The sequence below is a fragment of the Cyprinodon variegatus genome, unplaced genomic scaffold (assembly GCF_000732505.1).
Source record: "Cyprinodon variegatus isolate N-32 unplaced genomic scaffold, C_variegatus-1.0 Scaffold496, whole genome shotgun sequence".
Classification (NCBI taxonomy): Eukaryota; Metazoa; Chordata; class Actinopteri; order Cyprinodontiformes; family Cyprinodontidae; genus Cyprinodon; species Cyprinodon variegatus.
In genome coordinates this window covers 574,178-593,802 of record NW_015150949.1, presented here as the reverse complement: position 1 = coordinate 593,802, position 19,625 = coordinate 574,178, and the positions used below count along the sequence as shown (strand labels likewise).

At 35.7% G+C, this 19,625-nt stretch overlaps 1 protein-coding gene across 1 annotated transcript in view; it reads right to left on the bottom strand.

The window, feature by feature from the left end:
* Nucleotides 1-19,625, bottom strand: part of sgcz (sarcoglycan zeta) — a gene marked incomplete at its 3' end in the record, with an annotated part of 392,881 nt that overhangs the window by 40,405 nt on the left and 332,851 nt on the right. The window contains exon 5 of the mRNA XM_015390396.1: nucleotides 2,800-2,922. Coding sequence (XP_015245882.1) covers nucleotides 2,800-2,922 — 123 coding nt within the window. The remainder of the gene's footprint in view (nucleotides 1-2,799; nucleotides 2,923-19,625) is intronic.

The window sequence follows — 19,625 nt, the reverse complement described above, 5'->3', positions numbered from 1 at the left end:
TGCAGTAAGAAGCTTCTGGTTTCTATTTCTGACCTGTGGTCTTTCTGCATGGAGTTTGCATGTTCTCCCTGTGCATGCGTGGGATCTCTCTGGTTACTCTGGCTTCCTCCCACAGTCCAAAAACATGAATGTTAGATTAATTGGCTTCTCTAAATGTCCTTAGGTGTGAGTGTGTGTGCATGGTTGTCCGTCCTTGTGTTGCCCTGTGACAGACCGGCGATCTGTCCAGGGTGTACCCTTCCTCTCGCCCATAGACTGCCGGAGATAGGCACCTGCCCCACAGTGACCCTGACAGATGCAGGAGAAAATGGAGGAATGGATCTGCCTGAGAGGTGCGGTTTATGCTGATTGACAATCTGATCAATATTCATGTAAATGATTAGTAGGATTAAGGTATAAATAAAAGAGGCAAGTTGACCTGAGTGCGTATGTGCACCCTACGTCAGTGTGATCTAGTCAGCCTTGAAAAGCTATAGATGCCATGTCAATATATTCCCAATAGGATGTTTAAGAGACACATTATCAGTCAGAATGGACAATTTTATCCTGATTACTTATGTCCATAAAAACATTAGTTTACTTGAGCTTCTTCAAAGTTCAAAACTAAAATTACTAATTTAAAGATACCATTTCATTAATACTTGAAACTAATATTTTTATGAATTTTAGACAATAAATAACTGTATCTCTTATCTTGTGTCTGTTTAGAAAGTTTATTTTTTATCAACGACAGATTAGTCGACTGATTCAGCCTTGTTACGATTAATATGGGTTTCATTTTCCGTTTAGTCCCTGCTCTAAGGAGAATAATTCATCCTTCATTTTACAATAAAACTGATCGGAGGTCGGTAGTAACTATTTACATTTACTCAGTTATATTTACCTGAGCAACTTTTTGAGAAAAAAAGTGTACTTTTAGGAGTAGTTATACAGTAGTATACTTTTAAGTTTTACATGAATAAAATTGTGGTTAAGTATCACTGCTCTTACTTGAGTAAAATTTCTGTCTACTCCATTCATTGTGAGTAACTTATTTTAATGAAAAAAGCTTTTTTAAACAAATATGCACCATTGAAAGAAACACTTTCCCAAGTCTTATTGGTTAAATGAGGTTGAGTGATAATACATTATACAGTATATTGTAATTTAACCTATTCTTACACAATACAACTATTGATTTTGGAAGTTTTATAACTCAATAAATATTAAATCTGTTGTCCCAATCATGGATTGTCAGTAGAACAGTTGCCAAGTACTAGAGTAGCCTTTTTACCAAATACTTTTTTACTTTTAATGGAGTAATTTCTTTAGAGGCAACTTTTTAATTTTACTGGAGTAAAAATACAATGAAGTTTTACTTCTACTTAAGTACATTTTGGGTACTCTTCCCACCTCTAAAACTAATACACATTTTTGTTTTTAGAAATCAAATGTTTTCAAGTTCTTTTATGTTGTATAGTTTTCATTAGCCATACTTAATTACTAAATTAAAGCACCTCTTAAGTTTTACTGTTTACATTGCAATTAATTCTCTTTAATTAATTCTCTCTTTTAAACTTTATGTTGGTATTTAACATTTAATGTTATTTGCATGTTTCAACATGCATTTGCACAATTTATTCTATAAACTGCTTCCTTTTGTATTTGTCTACATGTTAAGTAGATGTTGATGTAAACTCTGATCATTAACTGATCGCTGCTCCCAGACTGTGGAACAAACTACCCCCTGACATCCGCACCAATACTGACCTCAGCCTTTTTTTAAAAAAGCTTAAAACCCACTTTTTTAATTTAGCTTTTAATTCTGACTATAATACTGTCTCTTAGATGTCATCTTTCTGTGTGCTCCTTTCTATGAGCCTCTGGAAGGCTTTTAATGTCCTGCAGCAATCACCACTACAGCACTTTTAATTGTATCTTGTATGTTTTTATATGTGTTATGTATTGTTTTTACGGCTTTGTTGTAAAGCACTTTGGGTACCATTTGGCTATTGTAAAGTGCTATACAAATAAATTTGATTTGATTTGATTTGATACATGAGAAAAAGTCCTTTTACTTGCAATGAGGAAAACGTTTGTTTTTATAAATACTTAATATTCATGTAAAATTAGATGAGAAAAAATCTCATAAGTTCTACATCTGAAGCTCCAAACCCTGATCCTCAGCTATGACTATCCTGCATGTTTTAGGTGTTAAAAGTAATTCCTGCAACACACCTTACTTAGATAAATGGTTTATTAAAAGGTTTCAGCAGCACTTTATGTCGAGGATGTGATGCATTAATTTTATTTGAGAGTGCTACAACAGGGTTATATCCAGTAAATGAAAGATATTGTTGCCGGAAGTTATTTAACCTTTAAATGCTGTAAAGATTAAATTTAGACATTTATGATGAAAAATATGATGTGGGTAAGTTTTTATTCTACACAAATGTGTTATTTTTGTATTAATGTTATTACTACTGATATATTTTATGTATCCAAATACCAGAATATGTACATTATCTGTTTTGATTAGTCCTACATCATTTGAAACATTGGATCAGATGTTATGAGCTGACAGTAACTTAATACTTCTGTTGCCATTTTACCAAGTACTTTTTTTTTTTTTTAACTCTTAATAGCCTTTAGTTGATTAAACAAATGTTAAATTAGTGCTACTCTTACATAGGTGACATTTTGGGGTACTCTATCCAGCTGTGGTTGCATCTAAAACTTGCAGGGCAGTTGTCTCTAAATAAAAAGCCACTGTTACAGTAAGAGTTTGTCACACATTAAACAGATCATTGATTACATTACCTGTGACTTTAAGTTTCTCAGTACCAATGCTGACCTCCTCCTCATCTGCAGAAAACAGAACTCTCTCACCATCAGCACTCTTAACTTCAAACCTCTGACACTGGGCCTCCACCATGTCAGATCCTGAAAGAGCAGAAGAAAGATTGAGTGTCTTAGATTTAAAGCATACTCCTAAACAGTAAGAGACGGCTCATGAAAGCAGTCGGATTCCTTCACTAAACTGTCCGTAGTGTTAAGAATAAAGAACCGAAGAGGGCTATGGACTGTAAACCAGAGCATCTCTTAGTTCATGCTTGGGCACTACATAAACGGCAAAAATCAAATTGCGACTTTTTTTTTTTTTTTTTTTTTTACAAGGATGTAGTTGAGCTGCTGTCACTTTATAAGCTACTTTGACAGGCAGTCAATCTTTGGAAATCTTCCACTTAAGGGAAAATATTATGTTGTTTTACAGCTTTTTTACTAAAGGACAAGGGCAAACCTTTTACAAAAATATATGTTAACCAGAAGGAAACATTTCAGAAATACATTTATATAGACAGTAATGTATAAATCCACTGTATATACCACACAGAGAGGATGGTTAGATACATAATGTGACTGGTCTTTGAGCTAGGTTATTACTGGAAAAGGAAAGACTAAGACTAAACCAAATTAGGAACAAATTATGTTTCAAAATTTAGTTGATTAAACAAATTATATCAATAATAAAAAGGAGCTACTCACTTTTTTTATTTGTCCAATTTTTGTTTGGGTGTGTTTTTTCCCTTTATTTATAATAACTTGTCCACATACCAGCCAGAACACTCCTTTGTGTAATACTAGAGTTTGATCTTGTTTGACCTCAGAAGGACAGTGAATTTTAAGCTACTTTGGCAAACATGGCTGAGGATTTAGTAATGCATGTCAATATACTTTTGGCAGGGATGGGTGTCCTTGGGTGAATGGCTGATTGGACAGGACTTTGCCATGGCAAGGAGATTATTTCTGAATCCAGCAATGTTTAATAATTCCTGTTGTAATATACAAGACATTAATACTGTGATACAGTGGTCCTGGTCCCTAAGTGTAACAGTCCCTTATGTTTTAGATGTGTCTCTGCTGCAGCAAACATGATTCCAATGATTGCATTACCTCTTCAGTATGCAAGCAAGTCTGCAGAAGGATGTTCATTATTCCTTTAGAATGCTCACAGTGTAGGACCAGAGGGGAAACTTAAAAGATGCAGGACTGTGTGTCCTGAAGACCAGGGTTGAGAAACTCTTAGCAAAAGATCTTGTAATATTAACATGCTACAGTATTTCTAATAAACATAAAGACTTTTCTCTACAGCGCTTGTCAGGTGGTGTCATTATATCTGAATGAGTAAATACACTAATATGAGCCTTGGGAATTAAGATGCTGGTCTTAAAACTGAAACTCTATTTATATGTTCGAGGCTCTAATTTTTAAAGAAGGAAGGAAGCGGTTGTTGAGTTGACCAGGTAATCGGTCAACTTCTAAGACCTGCTGGTCTCTACAACCCTGGGGACCAATCAAAGGCATTGAAGGAGTCCTTTGCATAATTTAAATTATTTTGCTATATTTTGGTTATTATTAGTTTAAAAAACGACAAGCTGTCAGAGATGAAGAGCACATACAGGCATTTATATGTACAATTAAAAACTACTAGAGACACTAAAATTTTTTTTTTTATGTTTTATGGCACTAATGTTAGGTATTTGTGAGCATTAGTTGCAACTGGCTTAAAGAACATTGAATAAAACATAAAAGGATTGGAACGAGGTTGTCAAACAAACCTCAGAGAGGTATCTTGAGGACAGGTGGATACTGCAGAATTTCTCTTTAACCTAAACATGTTTTCAAGTAGTCTGGACAGCCGGTATTCTAAAATATCTAAAATACTAAAACATGTATGGATTACTCTACAATAAACATGTTTTTGAAAACAACAAGCAAAACCGTTTGAGAACTATTTATTAAAAAAGAATGGGACCATTTTGAATGCCTTAAATAAGACAAGAATAAAATACACAATGAAACTGGACTCTTCTACAAACTTTGCTATAAGATCCAGTGTTTGTTTTACTCACAAATACACACAAACAACCTGGGTTGTATATCTAATAAGCTTCACTAGCAATAGGATGCGATGTTACAGAACATTAAGCTTTGCTTCATTAGAAACTTATCAAAAGAACAGTGGAATAGGAAGAAAAAACCCAAATTGAATAGCGAACAAATAATTGTAGATATGATTTAATGAGAACTGTCAGGAGTACTGACAAGTGCTTCTTTTTTTATTGCCTGCATTTCATAAAAAATAAATAATGTTGGATATTATTCTAAGGAGTTGGTGAGAAACCTCTGACTTTTCAACTTCTGCAAATTTTACTTTACTCTCTCTGTGCATCCATCACACTTTTACCTGCGTTGCTGTTTCTATCCAAATACTAAATAAAAATGCCCTATAAGCTTGTCTTTCGCATCACCGTCATGGAAAACATGGAAATCACTCATACATTCGCTACAAAGTTGTACTTAAGCAAAAGAATGTGAGTCTACAATTCTTGCTCTAAAAATAAAAAAACAAAATGTGAAAAAAAAAATCTGCACTGTTAATAATTCAGTATCTACAGAAAGGAGAAAAGGCTGCAATGTGCAGGCCAGTGGCAGATGCCCCTCATATATCAAAATGTATGTGAGACGTTATCATATTCAGGGTGGTATTGCGGCATGAACATGAATGCAGAGAACAGACAGTTGGACTTACGCTGGTGATTGACTGAGGAGGAATTTTTAAAAAGAGTGATAAGAAGTGATGCAAGACATATGACTGGAGCAACGTGACATGAAGTGAAGTGACAGCTGAAAACCAGAGAGGAGGGAACCTTATTTGACAACTGTGAAATTCTTGGCTTACAGTTATCTGACTGGTTTGAGTGAAAGCCAAGTCTCACTATTCTCTGTGAACAGGCTGAGCTCCAGGCTGGTATAGGAGAAAATGCAGAGAAAAAAACAAAATGAAAAAAGAAAAAAAAAAAGTATAATCTGTGTGGCTTTCCCCCCAAAAATTATCTCCCATAACTTGATATGACCCTGTACTGAAAGATTATGCCAGTGCCCGGCCTATGATGTTAATACCAAACTAAGTTAACTTGAGGAAAAACAGGAGAGTAAACACAAAGCAATTTAAAACTCTATAAGGTGCCAGCAGTCATATTACTTAAAAAAAGTGGCTACAGGTCATTTGTTTTAAATGATTGCCTGGAGAACTGGCAGCACAAAAAAGCTTTGACTATTTTCTTTATGCATGTGAAAAAAGTGCATTAAAATAAAATAAACTAAAATGGTCTTAGAGCTATACGCTTTAAATATTTTTTTTTTTTTGCACAACAAATAGTATGCATTACCATTGTATATGCTGTGGAGGAACTTCAAAGTGTCTCTGAATTAACCCCAGTGGTTAAAAAGTCCCTGGTTTCACTGAAAAAAACAATTTTCCCAAACACTAATGACTGTGTCATCTTTTTCCATTTCCTTTTCCTGTTGACCTGCAGGTGGAAAATGTTAACTCTGTGTAAATTACCTGTTTTTGGATAAATAATTGTCACCTGCAAATTCCTCTTTTCCTGAGCACACCAAAGTAATTATATGATCACCAAAATCCGTATATATCCCAGATAGTTAGTTAATGATTAGTTAGTTAATTACTAATGTACTGATTTGAAAAATCACTTCCTGATAGGATTCCACCTTTAGTTAGAATCACCTTTCTAATGTTTTGAAAATACCTCACTGATGGGAGAAAGTTAAGTGGGTAAAACAAGAAAGAAGTGCATGTAAGAATATAACTGTCGTAAATAAAAAGACAATATATTACAATAAGATGTAGATAGAATATAAATTTTTATGAATATGTAATATGTCATCATATGCTGTACATCTATGCCAAGTACTGCGCTTGAAAAAAAACCTAGAAATAAGTAAAATTTTCTTAAATTAAGTGTATTTATCCTTAATATGAGTAGGTAAATGAGACAGTTTGCCAGTGGAATGAGTATTTTTACTCTTAAAACAAGATAATTAGATAACATGCACTTGAAATAAGACAATGCAATTGTTTTTTCTTATTTTAAGTGTAAATCGTCTTGTTCGATTGGGAAAATGTCTCTTTTACCTCCTCAAACCAAGAACAAATGCACTTATTTTGAGAAAAAAACGAGTTATACAGATTTATATTTTTCCAAGTGTGTCTGTCATCAGGTGAAATAACTTTCGCTTTTTGTTAAGGTTAAGGTTGAAATGTTAAGGTTAAAATGAAGACATTACATTTACATTTGGAATTATTAAACACCTGTATTGTCTATTTACATTGATCTGGTCCAAAGATTATTTGTGGTTATCAGGATTGACTGCTGAAACCTATGAATCGATAAAACTTTAGTAAAATCTGTTTTAAAAACCCACAGTGATATGACAAAAAAAAATGAAAAAGCTGTAAGGTATTAGCCCATCAGTATTAGTATTTATATAGTTTTAATACCCATTTTTGAAGAGTACAGTGTTAATGAATCCAAAATTACTAATAACGTGTAGCACTGACATTTGATCTATAATAAGTTTAAAAAAATAGTGATATCAACACTACAATGGAGATATTTGAAAAGTAGATCTTCTTTAAATGAAACTAGTTTGCAAACTGTGTTATTTGCTCTGCAGGTTTAAGTAAACATCAATAGCACAAAACTGTTTAATTGCTGGGATGGATGGGCAGCTCCAGTCCTCAAGGACAGCTGTCCTGCAGCTTTAAGATGTGTCCTTGGTCTAGCACATCCGAATAAAACACCGTAATTGTATCTCCAGCATGCAGCTACACCAGAGTCCTGGTAATTATCCAATTATTTGATTCAGGTCTGTCAGGGACATATCTTAAGTTGTCAGGACACCGGCCTCAGAGGACTGGAGTTTCCCATGCCTGTCATAAAGTTTCTCAACAGCTCATCAACAGGCAGGTTGTACACAATAGGTCAGATATTTGCTCATTATAATTCAGACACAATTTATTCATCCATCATTCTATCCACCTCTTCATTTTTACCTATTATTGGGCATCTTTCAGAGTGACCTGACTGTCATGTTTGAGGAAATTAGCTATAGCTGGCCAGGAACCTACGATGTAATGCTGCAGCTGGATCTAGAATGGTATAAGCAAAGAATATTTTGCTGCACAAACAGCAAGGATACAGCCAGCAACACAAAGTAATTCTTTTCAAGGAGTCATTGTACAGAGCATACAGTGGGAATATCAGCTAACTAAAAATGATCTTCTTCTAATAATGGATTTGGTGGAGCTCTGGTTCTGTTGCTGTGTGAGGCTAAGCTTTGCTCAGCTGGGTTTGCAAGGTGATGGGCAATGCCGCATAACTCTGATATAATAATCTGTATATTTTTGAAATTACTAATTATACACACATCCGGACAACTACTACAAGCATTTACTGCCGAGACCCAAATGGAAAATGTAGAATAACATCAACAATGGATAACATACAATAACATCAGGAACTGAACTGTGCATATTGGGTGTGTTTATCCCCATTGACTTTCATCAAACACTATAATCCAGAACCACGTCCGATACCATTTTCTGTCAGATCCGATTCGATGTGTTCAGGGCTTTGGTTCCACCATAAGCTTTGGTTAAAGGGGGGCGATTGTGTTTTTCTACAATAAACACTCCAAGTGGAATGTAAAGTATATGAAAAAATGACAATCTTCAGATGTTTATAATTCCCGCAGTTAAACATGACAGGGAAATTATGACCCGGTGGGCTTGATTTTTGTCCAAAGATCCCACAATGTTTTTCAGTTTGAGCTTATGCTAATAATGCAAATGGTATATTATTCTTATTTATTAGTCTTTTCAGTTATTGAAGGTATAGAGGATTATCTTTTATTTCCGGGTGGATCATCTAAACACTGTAAGTATCCTCCTAATCGTCAATCATTCTGGTGATATATTTACGTAAGGCGGTCCTACATGCTCCTACACGTTAGCTATATTTTTCCGCACATGGGCACAGGGGTAAATCTGTGGTGAGCTATGGTTTCAGAGTCATTGAAGCTCACCTTTCTCACCACGATTCTTTGAAAATGACTTAAAAGACAAAGAGTAAGAGTGCACGGAGAGCTCTTCTTGCAAAGCATTATGGGATTTGCTGTGATAACTAATAACAAAGATGGCACAGGCACTGCACAGTGAAGGAGGAGATACATGACCAATGGAGCAGAAAGCAGTGATCATATGTCTGAACGGTCTGTTCAGACATATGAACAGACTGTTCAGTGAGTTCACTATAAAGTCCCTGCTCTATATAGTGATTGAGGGTTTTAGGGGTTAGAGCGGATGTTCAGGCACAGTAAGTTTGTATTAGCTATGAGAACAGCAACTTTTAAAAAGAGCATATATGAGGAGAAATGGGCTTGTGCACTCTCTCGCACGTGCAGTTTTTTAAAAGTAGAGAGGGCGGGTCTTTTAAAAAATTTGCGAAAATCTTCCACAATACCTTTGAGGAGATATATTTAAAGATATTCTTCGCATTTAGGATTTTTGTTTGGAAGGTAAATGGCTTTTATAACATATTTCACACTAACCTAAAGTACGTATTTAAAAAAGTCTGGCTCAGAAAAAAATTACACGTCTTAAAAATGTTTCTCGCCTTTACAAAAATACACCAAAAACAAACTATATTACTGGAAAAACCAATAAGATTTTGGTTGCTGGACCTTGATTATTTTCTCTTGTATGTTTATTTCAGATTTTTTTTTTTTTATCCTACCCTTACATTTCTCATAATTTCTTTCTACATTTTCTTTCTTAAAAAACTTTTATGTATAGAATAATCTAAAAAAAAAAAAAAAAAAAATGAATTCTTAGCATCTCAATTTGTATTGAGAGTTAATGGATGGAACACATTAAAGTGGTGCAAGTCTAACTACTTTACTGCAGCCCATTAAAGTGTTAAAGCCATAATAAAAGTTATACGGGTTTGCTCTCCTGGAGTTTAATTCAACATTTTAAATTAGGTCTTCCAGCGTTGAGGGGATATGACGCAAGACGACACAATAAAAGGACTGCGGGGTCGCCACAAAGAACAGTGTAAGCCAAGTAAACACTTTATGCATGGTAGATTTTCTTAAACAGGTCTTGCTCTCTCCATTGCTCTTTTAAATTCCTGTAGATGAAGAACCAGAAGAGCTGCTTAAACAGTATGTGACATTCATGTAAATATTTTGCCTCTTGATGTGCGTCTGCAGCTTCAGCACACATGCATGAACATGCAAATTTGCATATATGAATACTAATGGGTTCTCATTCTAAGAAAAATATTTAAAATTAGGTTGGTCTTGTCCTTTGGCTGTTAAAAGTTAACCTTATTTTGTCCCTTTTTATTCACTCTTTAGGTTTCCTGGGGGTACATTTCTGGCAATGGGCTAAGTGTTGCATTAAGGCTTCTAACTAGAACGTGAGGTTATGAAAATGAAACTGCTCCATCTTTGAACTTTTTAAATGTAGATTTTCTAAACACATTTAGGATGTCTGAAAACCTTTAATGCTTGGCTGGGTTTGGTCATTTGCTAGATGTATTTTTATCTTTTATGATTTGGAGTATAGGTCGTTAATTCAAACCTGTACAGATTCACAGTAGCTAAACATTAGACATGCCTTTTTTTCTGCCAAATAGCAAAAACAGCCTGGCAAAAAAAAAAAAAAAGGTTAACCTCAGGTGTTGTTCCAATAAGTTTTAAACATGCTTCTGTGCAACCCCTCCAGGAAGCAAAAAAGAAAATCATTCTTATGTCTTACTTAAGGGTGGCCTCTAGACAACATTTTTTTTGGCAAAAGTACTACAGAGATGTCTATATCCAGCTTTACACTATCCACTGTGACAATGCAATCCTGTAAGCACCTCCAGTCTTGGTTTAACACTTAACATAAAACTGTTGTGGGACTTTAACTTTATCCATTTAGCAATGGACTCAGTGTGTGCCTCTTATGCCATTAGATTCAAAAGCTGCATTTGTCTGTTCTGAAATTGTCATCTTTAGGATAGAGGCATGGATAGGAAAAGTTTAAACGTAGGGATAGTTTGGCCATACTCAAATATTAGTAAGCATTTGTTTTCTAGAGGAGCTACATTGATTAGCCCATTGCTGAACCACTCTGGGGTTTAAACAGAGGCTATTCTTTTTCATATTGTTTTAATATTTATTTTACTGCATCTGCTGCCATTTGATGCTATTTAGACTTAAAACTATTTAGACTTTTTTCATTTTAGAATGGCTTTGAAGTTTACCTTACTGTACCACTGCAGCACATTAATTGTTGTTTACATTAGCTATTTGCACTGTTCATTCAAAAATATGAATTACACTAAATCCTTTGAATATGAAGGAAAACAGTTTTGAAGTCATGTTGTTTAGGGCCATTTGCACAATGAAAACACATTTTCATCTATTTATACAGACGATATACAAATATTGAACTGTCACAAATTTGGGTGTGAAAATGGACTCCAGCCTCAAAGGTTACATTAAGACCAACACAGTGGTTTTAAACTTTTCTGTCCTAATTGTGCAGCAGATGTACAATGAGAGAAAGCCTATCTCTTTGAAATGCAATTTTTCAAAAAGCATCTTTTTGTATCATTTTTAAAGAAATATGGCAGAGAGGGGTAATTTGACTTGCATTAAATACACCAGCTCTTTTTGAACTGGTACAACTGAACAAAATATCTTGATTTGCCTAATTTGAAGTGTAGTTGAAAACTCACCCTTACTCTCTAAGCTTCAGGCGAGTATGATTGTTATGGGCTGTCATTATCAAGATCGTGTAAAGGGAAGAGTCTATAATCTTGTTGGTGGTCAATAATTCCTTGTTTTGTTGAGTCTAAAAACATTTCCAAATTTCTATTAAGTGTCAAAAATGTTGACCACTCAGCTAATCAGAAATGTATTCAGGCGGCAGCCTTTATTTTCTTTTTTTTATCTGCCCTGGGATTAAAATCCGACAAACTGTTGAATCCTATATAACAGGACTAAAATGTTGCTGTTCACTGCTTAACCCTTTTTGGTAGACATTTGATTCTTTTTTTTGGTCATATCTCAGCTTCTGATTTGCTAAATTTGTGATTTTAATGGTTTCAATGCTTTCCTTGTATCTGATTTGCACTTTATTATTGTGTGTTTAGTGTTTTGAATGCATTTGTTTTTCTTATATCTCTGTAATGTTTTTTTTTCTCCCTGCAAAGCATTTCAAACTCCCATGAACATGAATGATAGTCTGTAAACAAACTCGCCTTGTTATGTAGTTTAACATTTTTAGATGGCTTTTGATTATGTTTTACTAGTATTTATTCTGTTTTCTCATTGAGATCCAAAATCTTGTGTGAGAGGATAGGTTTTTTTTCCACATAAAGCAATAACAAAAAGGTATTATAGTAAACACTATAACTGCCAATTGGACTCAAATTAAACAGGCTTATGAAATATACCCTAAAAAAAAAAAAAAAAAAAAAAAAAAAATGTTTCATAATCAGATTTCTCTTTGTTTCTTGTGACAGATTAGAACTACATCTTCCCAGTTCATAACTACAACTCCCATATCAGCGAGAATCAGATTTCTGATGTGTTTTGACACAGCCCATCCCTCTGATATCACCCTGCCCTATGGCAGCTTTAAATCCACAAAAAAAAAACTTTGTCTCTCTCTTCCTCCTGTTCATCAATCTGGAAGCATGGAGAGTTGCAACATTCCAGCTGGGCATCACAGTAGATGTGGTGCAATCTCGAGAACCATGGTCCCTTTTTGCTGGCGAAAAGGACTACATCCCTCCTTAATAGAGCTCTGAGCTGAAAATCCAACACAGCTTGGTGGTGACCTTTGATACACGGATGAGGAGTTTTTAAATCTCCACCTGTCGATTGACCAAGTAGCTCCCAGTTCGCCCCCGGCCAGGGCAGCCATCACTTTGTCCAGTGTGCCTTTCTGCTCTGTGAGACCGCTGAGTCACTTCCCGCGCTCCTGAGCTTTCTGAAGTTGCAGGACTAACAAAGCAGTTTGGTTTATGGTCAAAAACTATTTTTATGACAAGTTTTGGAATGCTCATTTTATTTTCCTATATAACACAAAATGTAATTCTAAAAAGATCATGAATTCTGTACTTATCTTTAATGTTAGTATATTGATGTGCATAATTAACCACAAACAATCTACATTTTTTAAATATTCCACTTGAGAGTATTACTGCTTCCACCGTCTGTTTTAGAGGAAATAAAAGGGTAGGGGTGGCTAATGATTAGCTAAGGGTGGTCATGGCCACCCCTGGCCCCCCATCTAGCGCCGGACCTGAGTGAACAAGAGGGTGCATGAAGGTGCAGCTACTCAGAAAGATAAGATGGAGCAAGACCATGGAGAGACTTAAAAACAAATAAAAGAACTTTAAAATGACTCCTAAAATGTAAATAAATACAATTGTAATGAGGCTAAAATGAGGTTAAATGTGCTCATATTTATGAGAGCCAGATAAAAGACATGCTGCAGTGTTTTGCACTCTCTGGAGTTGATCAATGTTAGAGGCATTAACCTTTTTCCTCTTTATACAGCATTGACAGGTTGTCTAAAAAGAGCAGAACCTACCTGAAACTTCCTTTGAGTAACAACTTGAATAGACAGAGAGAAAAAAAATCCTTGTGGTTGATAATTATTAACTGCTTGAATTATAAACCATGTTTTTAACATTTACTGATAGTGAAGACATCTTGGATTTTAACAGCTGTCCAAAATAACACCTGGTAATTGAGTAAATTGTCAGTAACAATCAAATTTACCAAAGATCCCTGAATTACATGTTAACCAACTAAAGTTGTTTTCGAAATTCAAATTCAGCTGATACAGGTAGAACACTGAAGAAAATAAAGTCCTGAGAGCAAATCTTGTGCCCCTAACTGACAAATACAAGGATAAATGAGGAAGCCAGAATTGGCTTTACTGACTCATGAGACTGGGGGATTAGTACGTTTTTCAGTCATGAGCGTGACAATGATGGCCGGTTGGCCTGAGAATAGTAAATTACAATGAGTGGAGATTTAGACATTGTTAAAACCTGTTAAACTCCATGATGGAAAGCATTCAACATCCAGAGAGGTAGCAGGTGCACAAAGTGGTATTTTGCTTGATTTATGCTTGTCTGAGTAATTCTCATGGTTTTCATTCTCTAAGTACCAGCTCCTCCCTGTCCTCTGCGGATGAGCCATTACTATGTAGAGCTGAAATTTTCCCTAGGAAGCACCTACTTTGACTGCCCTGCGTCTGCATAGTGAATAATCTCTCTGTGTGAGAGACCGCCGCAGAGTCAACAACACAATACTTGCAAATGTCTATTGTCTCCACATGTTCATCCAGGAGACAGAAAACCTCCTAAATTAATGGTTTGATACAATCAGCTGGGTTTCCCTAGATTAAAAAATAACAGTCTGTCTGTAAAGTCTCATCTGCCTTAAAATGACATGCATTGTAAATGCATATTGTTGCTGGTGCTATATAAATAAGCTGAATTAAACTGAAGTCATTTTTAGGAGGGGATAGATGTGGGGCAGAGCATCTTGGCTCAAAGCTCAGGGAAAGTAGCTCTTTTAGCAGCTAATATGAACAGGGAAGCAGCAGTTCTTTTTTTAAACTAACGTGTAACCTCTCATTTACACAAAGTCCTTCATCAGTGGGTGCTACATTCCTTAGCAAATAGAAGTCTTTCTAGTCAGTGCATCTGGCTCTGTTGCGCTGCAGTATGAGGGACAAGCCAGTGTGTTATATTTCAAGTGTTAAGTATAAAAATCTAGTTTATTTATTACTGAGGAAAAGGCATCAATTTGTAGAAACCAGATGGCCCGACAGTAGGTCAAATTTTTGAAGAGTGAATTAGATCTGGTATATTACAAAATAAGAGGTGATGCATGGATGGAACCTACTGACATCAAGCGTGGGCTGCTTAACAACTTTTTTTTGGAGTGGGTGACAGAGCAGAAAAAGGAACTAGTGTGTGTAAAGCTGGCCTAAGCTCTGAAAGTTTTCAGCAGACTCTGCCCAGCCTTCAGAGGTGGCTTGATACAGTGAATTCATGAAATAATGCCACCCGCATGAAGAGGCGGCTTTCCTTTGAAGAGTCTGTCTTCCTAGTTGGAAGACAAACAACAACTTATTATTTTCCCTCTGCTTGAGCAAAACAAAGTCTGTTTCTGACTACCATTATTTTTTTATTCTTTTTTGTTTCTTGAAGCCAGAAATTTGACACTTAAGAATTTTTTTGTTTTGTGTTGTGTCAATAATCTGTTTTTTTGTGAACAACATCAAACAACTGAATGGACATCCTCTGAGACTGATCAGTTAATTTGTTAGGGCTTTTTGTTGTCTGTAACTGACTTTGAAAGGCTTAGAAAGCAAGGTCTGGGGATTTAAAGAAATCCATTTTCCTTCACGCTCATCCCAAGTGGGGTAGTGAGGGCTGCCGGTGTCCATCTCCAGCTGTTAACTTGATATTTAATTTTCAGTATTGTATGTTTTTGGACTTTGCTTCAGTTGCCTGTGGGGACCTTAATATTTCAACAAAACTAACCTATGCCTCCTCATCTCTGCATTTGGGTCCTTAAATAACCTCCACACAATCTTGATAAGCATGGCCTTTGTCTCACCAGCATCTTTGGCTTATATCAGGTAATGCAAGTCAAATGGAATAGAGTCAAAAGCAGATTGCAGACACCTTCTAAACAACAGCAACAAAATATTTACAGGTTTAATTTAGCTCTTGTCTTGTTAATGTAACCCATTTTCTCTCTCATATTGCTATTCTTTTTATTTTATTTAATAATCTGTGTTTTAAATTCTGGATTTTGCCTTTTTCATGCACATTCTGACTGTATCAATTTGGTCTGCCTGTAAAATTTAATTCATGGTTCATAAATAAATCACCATAGACTTGTTGCATACAGAATATCATTGAATGGGACGGTCATGAATCATATATGCTGAGTATGGTTTTGTAGTGTATGTGTGAGTTGGTTTGGTGAACAATGATCAAAGCCTATCTAAGATGAGTATGGAAGAAGACGGCATGGAAAACTCCCCTTTAACAGGAATGATGCTTCATAATAACCAGACTCAGTATCAGTGGTCTGCCATAACTAACTTGGGGTTTGAAAAGACGGATCACACAAAAGAAGACAGAAGTACCAATCGAGCACTATTTCAGTTCTTGTTATTAATTTTTTCCTCAATCTGAACAACTTTCTAAATTTAAGTCAGTGGGATAGAGGCTCCAAGGTTTAAAGCTGTTGGGATGTGCCATTCTGCATGTCTAAATTCACATGCAGATTGAAGTCCCCTAACAATAGGGCATTGTTAGTGCCACTGTTGACTTGGATTCCTAAAGCTGCTTTTCCATTGACTATTTCAGCTCTGCTCTGTTCAGTTGCTCTACACTCCTAGAGAATGTATTTCTCCAGATCCACTTATGACTGAAGCTGTGCCTTTATGTTCCATCATCAGCCATCAGTATTGTGCACTAATAACAGTTCATGAGCAACACTAACACATCTAAGAATTCAGTGAAGAAAAAGTAAAACATAAATAGATTATAAAAATACTGATGTTAGTATTATTACATATGCAGGAACATCATGTAGCCTATGTTTTTCATGTATATAAACTGTGGGAATATTTTCCTACAGTAGCAGCCATTGAAAATAGTCATTCCCAGTCAAAAGCCAGCCGAATGGCAGCCAAATGGTAGCAAAATACCCTTCAACTTCGAGCAACTGGCCTTCTCCTGGGTGTGCATATTCTTTTACTCTGACTCCACCCGTTCACTAAATGAGATGGTCGGACATGTATATAATGCATCTCTTTGGATCTTAATGTCCATAAATCCTGACGGAAAGAATATTTTAGGTGTTTAAAAAGGAATTGTAGGGGACCAGTAAAGGGAACATCAAGGAAAGTGGGGACATTTTGAATGGCGACTACTGTGTGTTACTGATAAGCCTAAACTTTTTAAATAAAGCACATGAGCTCTCTGGCTGCTCCCTGCCTGTTCAAAGTGTATCTAGTGTGGCAGAATCAGAGCAGAGAAACACAGCTGTCTGATCTGCTTGAAAGTAGAAAGTAAACAGTTTTGGCTGAAGTGGAAGTGTTCGCCTCATCTATGGCAGGAACAAGGATGAGGATAAAAAAAAAACATTGATGTTTGAACACAGTAATATCTTTTTTATGGGCCGAATTTCTGATATTCAAGCCATGCAAATTTTCTACCCTTTTGCACTCCATAGCTGATATATGAAAAGCTGTCCTGGTATGAAAAAAAAAAGCAAGAATAGAAATGGTTACAAAGTAGGAAGTTGATGGTGTTTAGGCAGTGAGGACAGGGCTTTAGAGAAATTATGTTCAAATAAAAAAAAAAAAACAAAACAGAAATGGACTTGGAAGCCCAGTGATTAAGTAGCAGGTTTGTTAATCTCAGTCCCTGACAATGCTCCAAGGTGCTAAAAGATGCTTGCCACTCCCTAAGGAATGGATTATAAATTTCCTCGTGCTTGCTTGCTCTGTGTTATGGTCATATCGTTTATGCATATTAAATACTAAAAAAAGACAAACACCTGTTGAAAGATCATTTTCTGTAACTGCTGAGTCACACCTTTCTCTGGGGCTTGTTTTATACATCATCAATCACTTGATGAACCATACAGCAGCTCCTTCTTTGCTGGCATGTTCTGTAAATTAGGCAATCTTTGATTAAATGATACTACTCTTATGCTGACAAGATGATCAGCTTCTCTCTTTTACTTTATGACACTTGAAAAATTATAGCATATATCTGCATTTCTGCTCCATTAAAAACACAATGGATTTTGGCCTCCTTTGTGCTCTTTTCAATCTCTTTTAATACATTTGTTTCAGATCTTCATTTGGGATGCTTCTGTTGTGTCAGAAAATTCAAGGATGTCATGGTCTTGGTTCTGTTATGTTTTAGAGAATGAGAATTAAATAAACTTAACAATTAAACTAGTATGGTGAATTGAAAAGATTAATAATAGAAATTCTAAATTCTGAATAATAGAATTAAATCAAGGTAGACAACACACTTAACTAAAATGTTTAGATAGCAATGCCAAAAGCCACTTTAATCAGAGAGAGTTTTAATCTCATTTTGAAGCAACTTGGAATTTCTTCTTCTTTAGTTCTTGCTTGCTGGGGGGGGGGGGTTATTCAGGCGGTGTAGAGACGAAAATAGTTCCCAGTCCGAGCCTGTCTCAATCCCACCCTCACCTACAGTCATGAGATCTTGGTAGTGACCGAAAGCACAAGATCACCAATACAAGGATGTAGATTAAGAAGTTTGATGATGATTTTAACTTAATTAATGTTTTTAGTTGTTGTGCTAACACCACGAGTTGGGTGTACGTTTACAGAACAACTTTCCGAAAGTTATTTATATAAATAATATTACCCAGCTGTAGTAGGGTTATGCAATCATTTGAAAATAAAATGACTGCATGTCAACTGTATTGATGTTCCTCCACATTTGTTACACTGTTACGAATATACATTTCGCTTACTGCAGCAAAGTAATGTACAAAACACATAAAACATTTTCCCCCCAACAGTTAAAAGTAATCATACAAGACCATGCTGAGCAGCAGAGCTTACTCTGCAGCAGGTAAATTGTCCACTGACAGCAGGATTCTGTAGCATGCTCTTTCTGTACCTTTGGGTTGTTCTGTTCACATATATTTGACACCTGTGTGTATATGTAAACACCTGTTTAAATATATGTCACATATGATTGTGAAACATTTTTTATATTTTTAATGTAAAACCGTTTTTAAAATGGAAACATCATCTTTCAGAGATAAATCATCCAAAAACCTCCTCTGCAGAATCACACGGCAATCACATCAAAATGGCTGATCTCAGTAGAACATCTTATTCAACTATCAGATCGACAACGAGTCAGACACTATCAATGAATCAGATTAATAACATCTTTTTTAAAGTTATTTCACTCTATTTAGCCTGTCAGCAGAGGAAACTTTCAACACAGAATCTAAGCTATGTTTGATCTTGTGATCAAATGTTGTTTATCTTTACAAACCTGCATGATATTGGTAATTTGGACTGGTAGATAAGTTCTTTTAACTAATGTCACATCCTAAGGTACATCAATAACAAACAAATACCTATCTAAGCACAAAAATATTTAGCCCAAAACTTAGTTCTAATGAAATATGTCATCGGTAACAAGTTTACAGCATTTAATTACACTAATGTAGATAGAATGCCAGGCATGTCCACAATATGTTATATCAAATCATAATCAGTTTATTAGTATTTCCACAAGCGAATAAAGTGAATGTGTTTGGTCGATTATCAGGAGGGCGGGATTGTTGTGGCGGAAGGTTTGCAAGCTTTTTGATTGTGGCCAGTGTCTTGGAAGCATCTGGCTAACCAGTTAGCAACTTAGTGCTAGTAGGTTCCTAATGGGAATTCCATTGGGACAAAGTAGCACTAAATTGGTGACTTAGCAACGACACTGTCAAGGAACGCTGGACAGCGGAAACATGCAAGAGCAGGAGAGTTTTGTGTCGGAAGTCGTGGAAAGTGATAGGAGTAATGGCGTTACCCTTTTTTAGTAACGAGTAATCAAAATTATTACGATTACGATCAAATGATAGCCTATATGGAGAAAGGGAGAAATCTGGATGGATGGATGGAT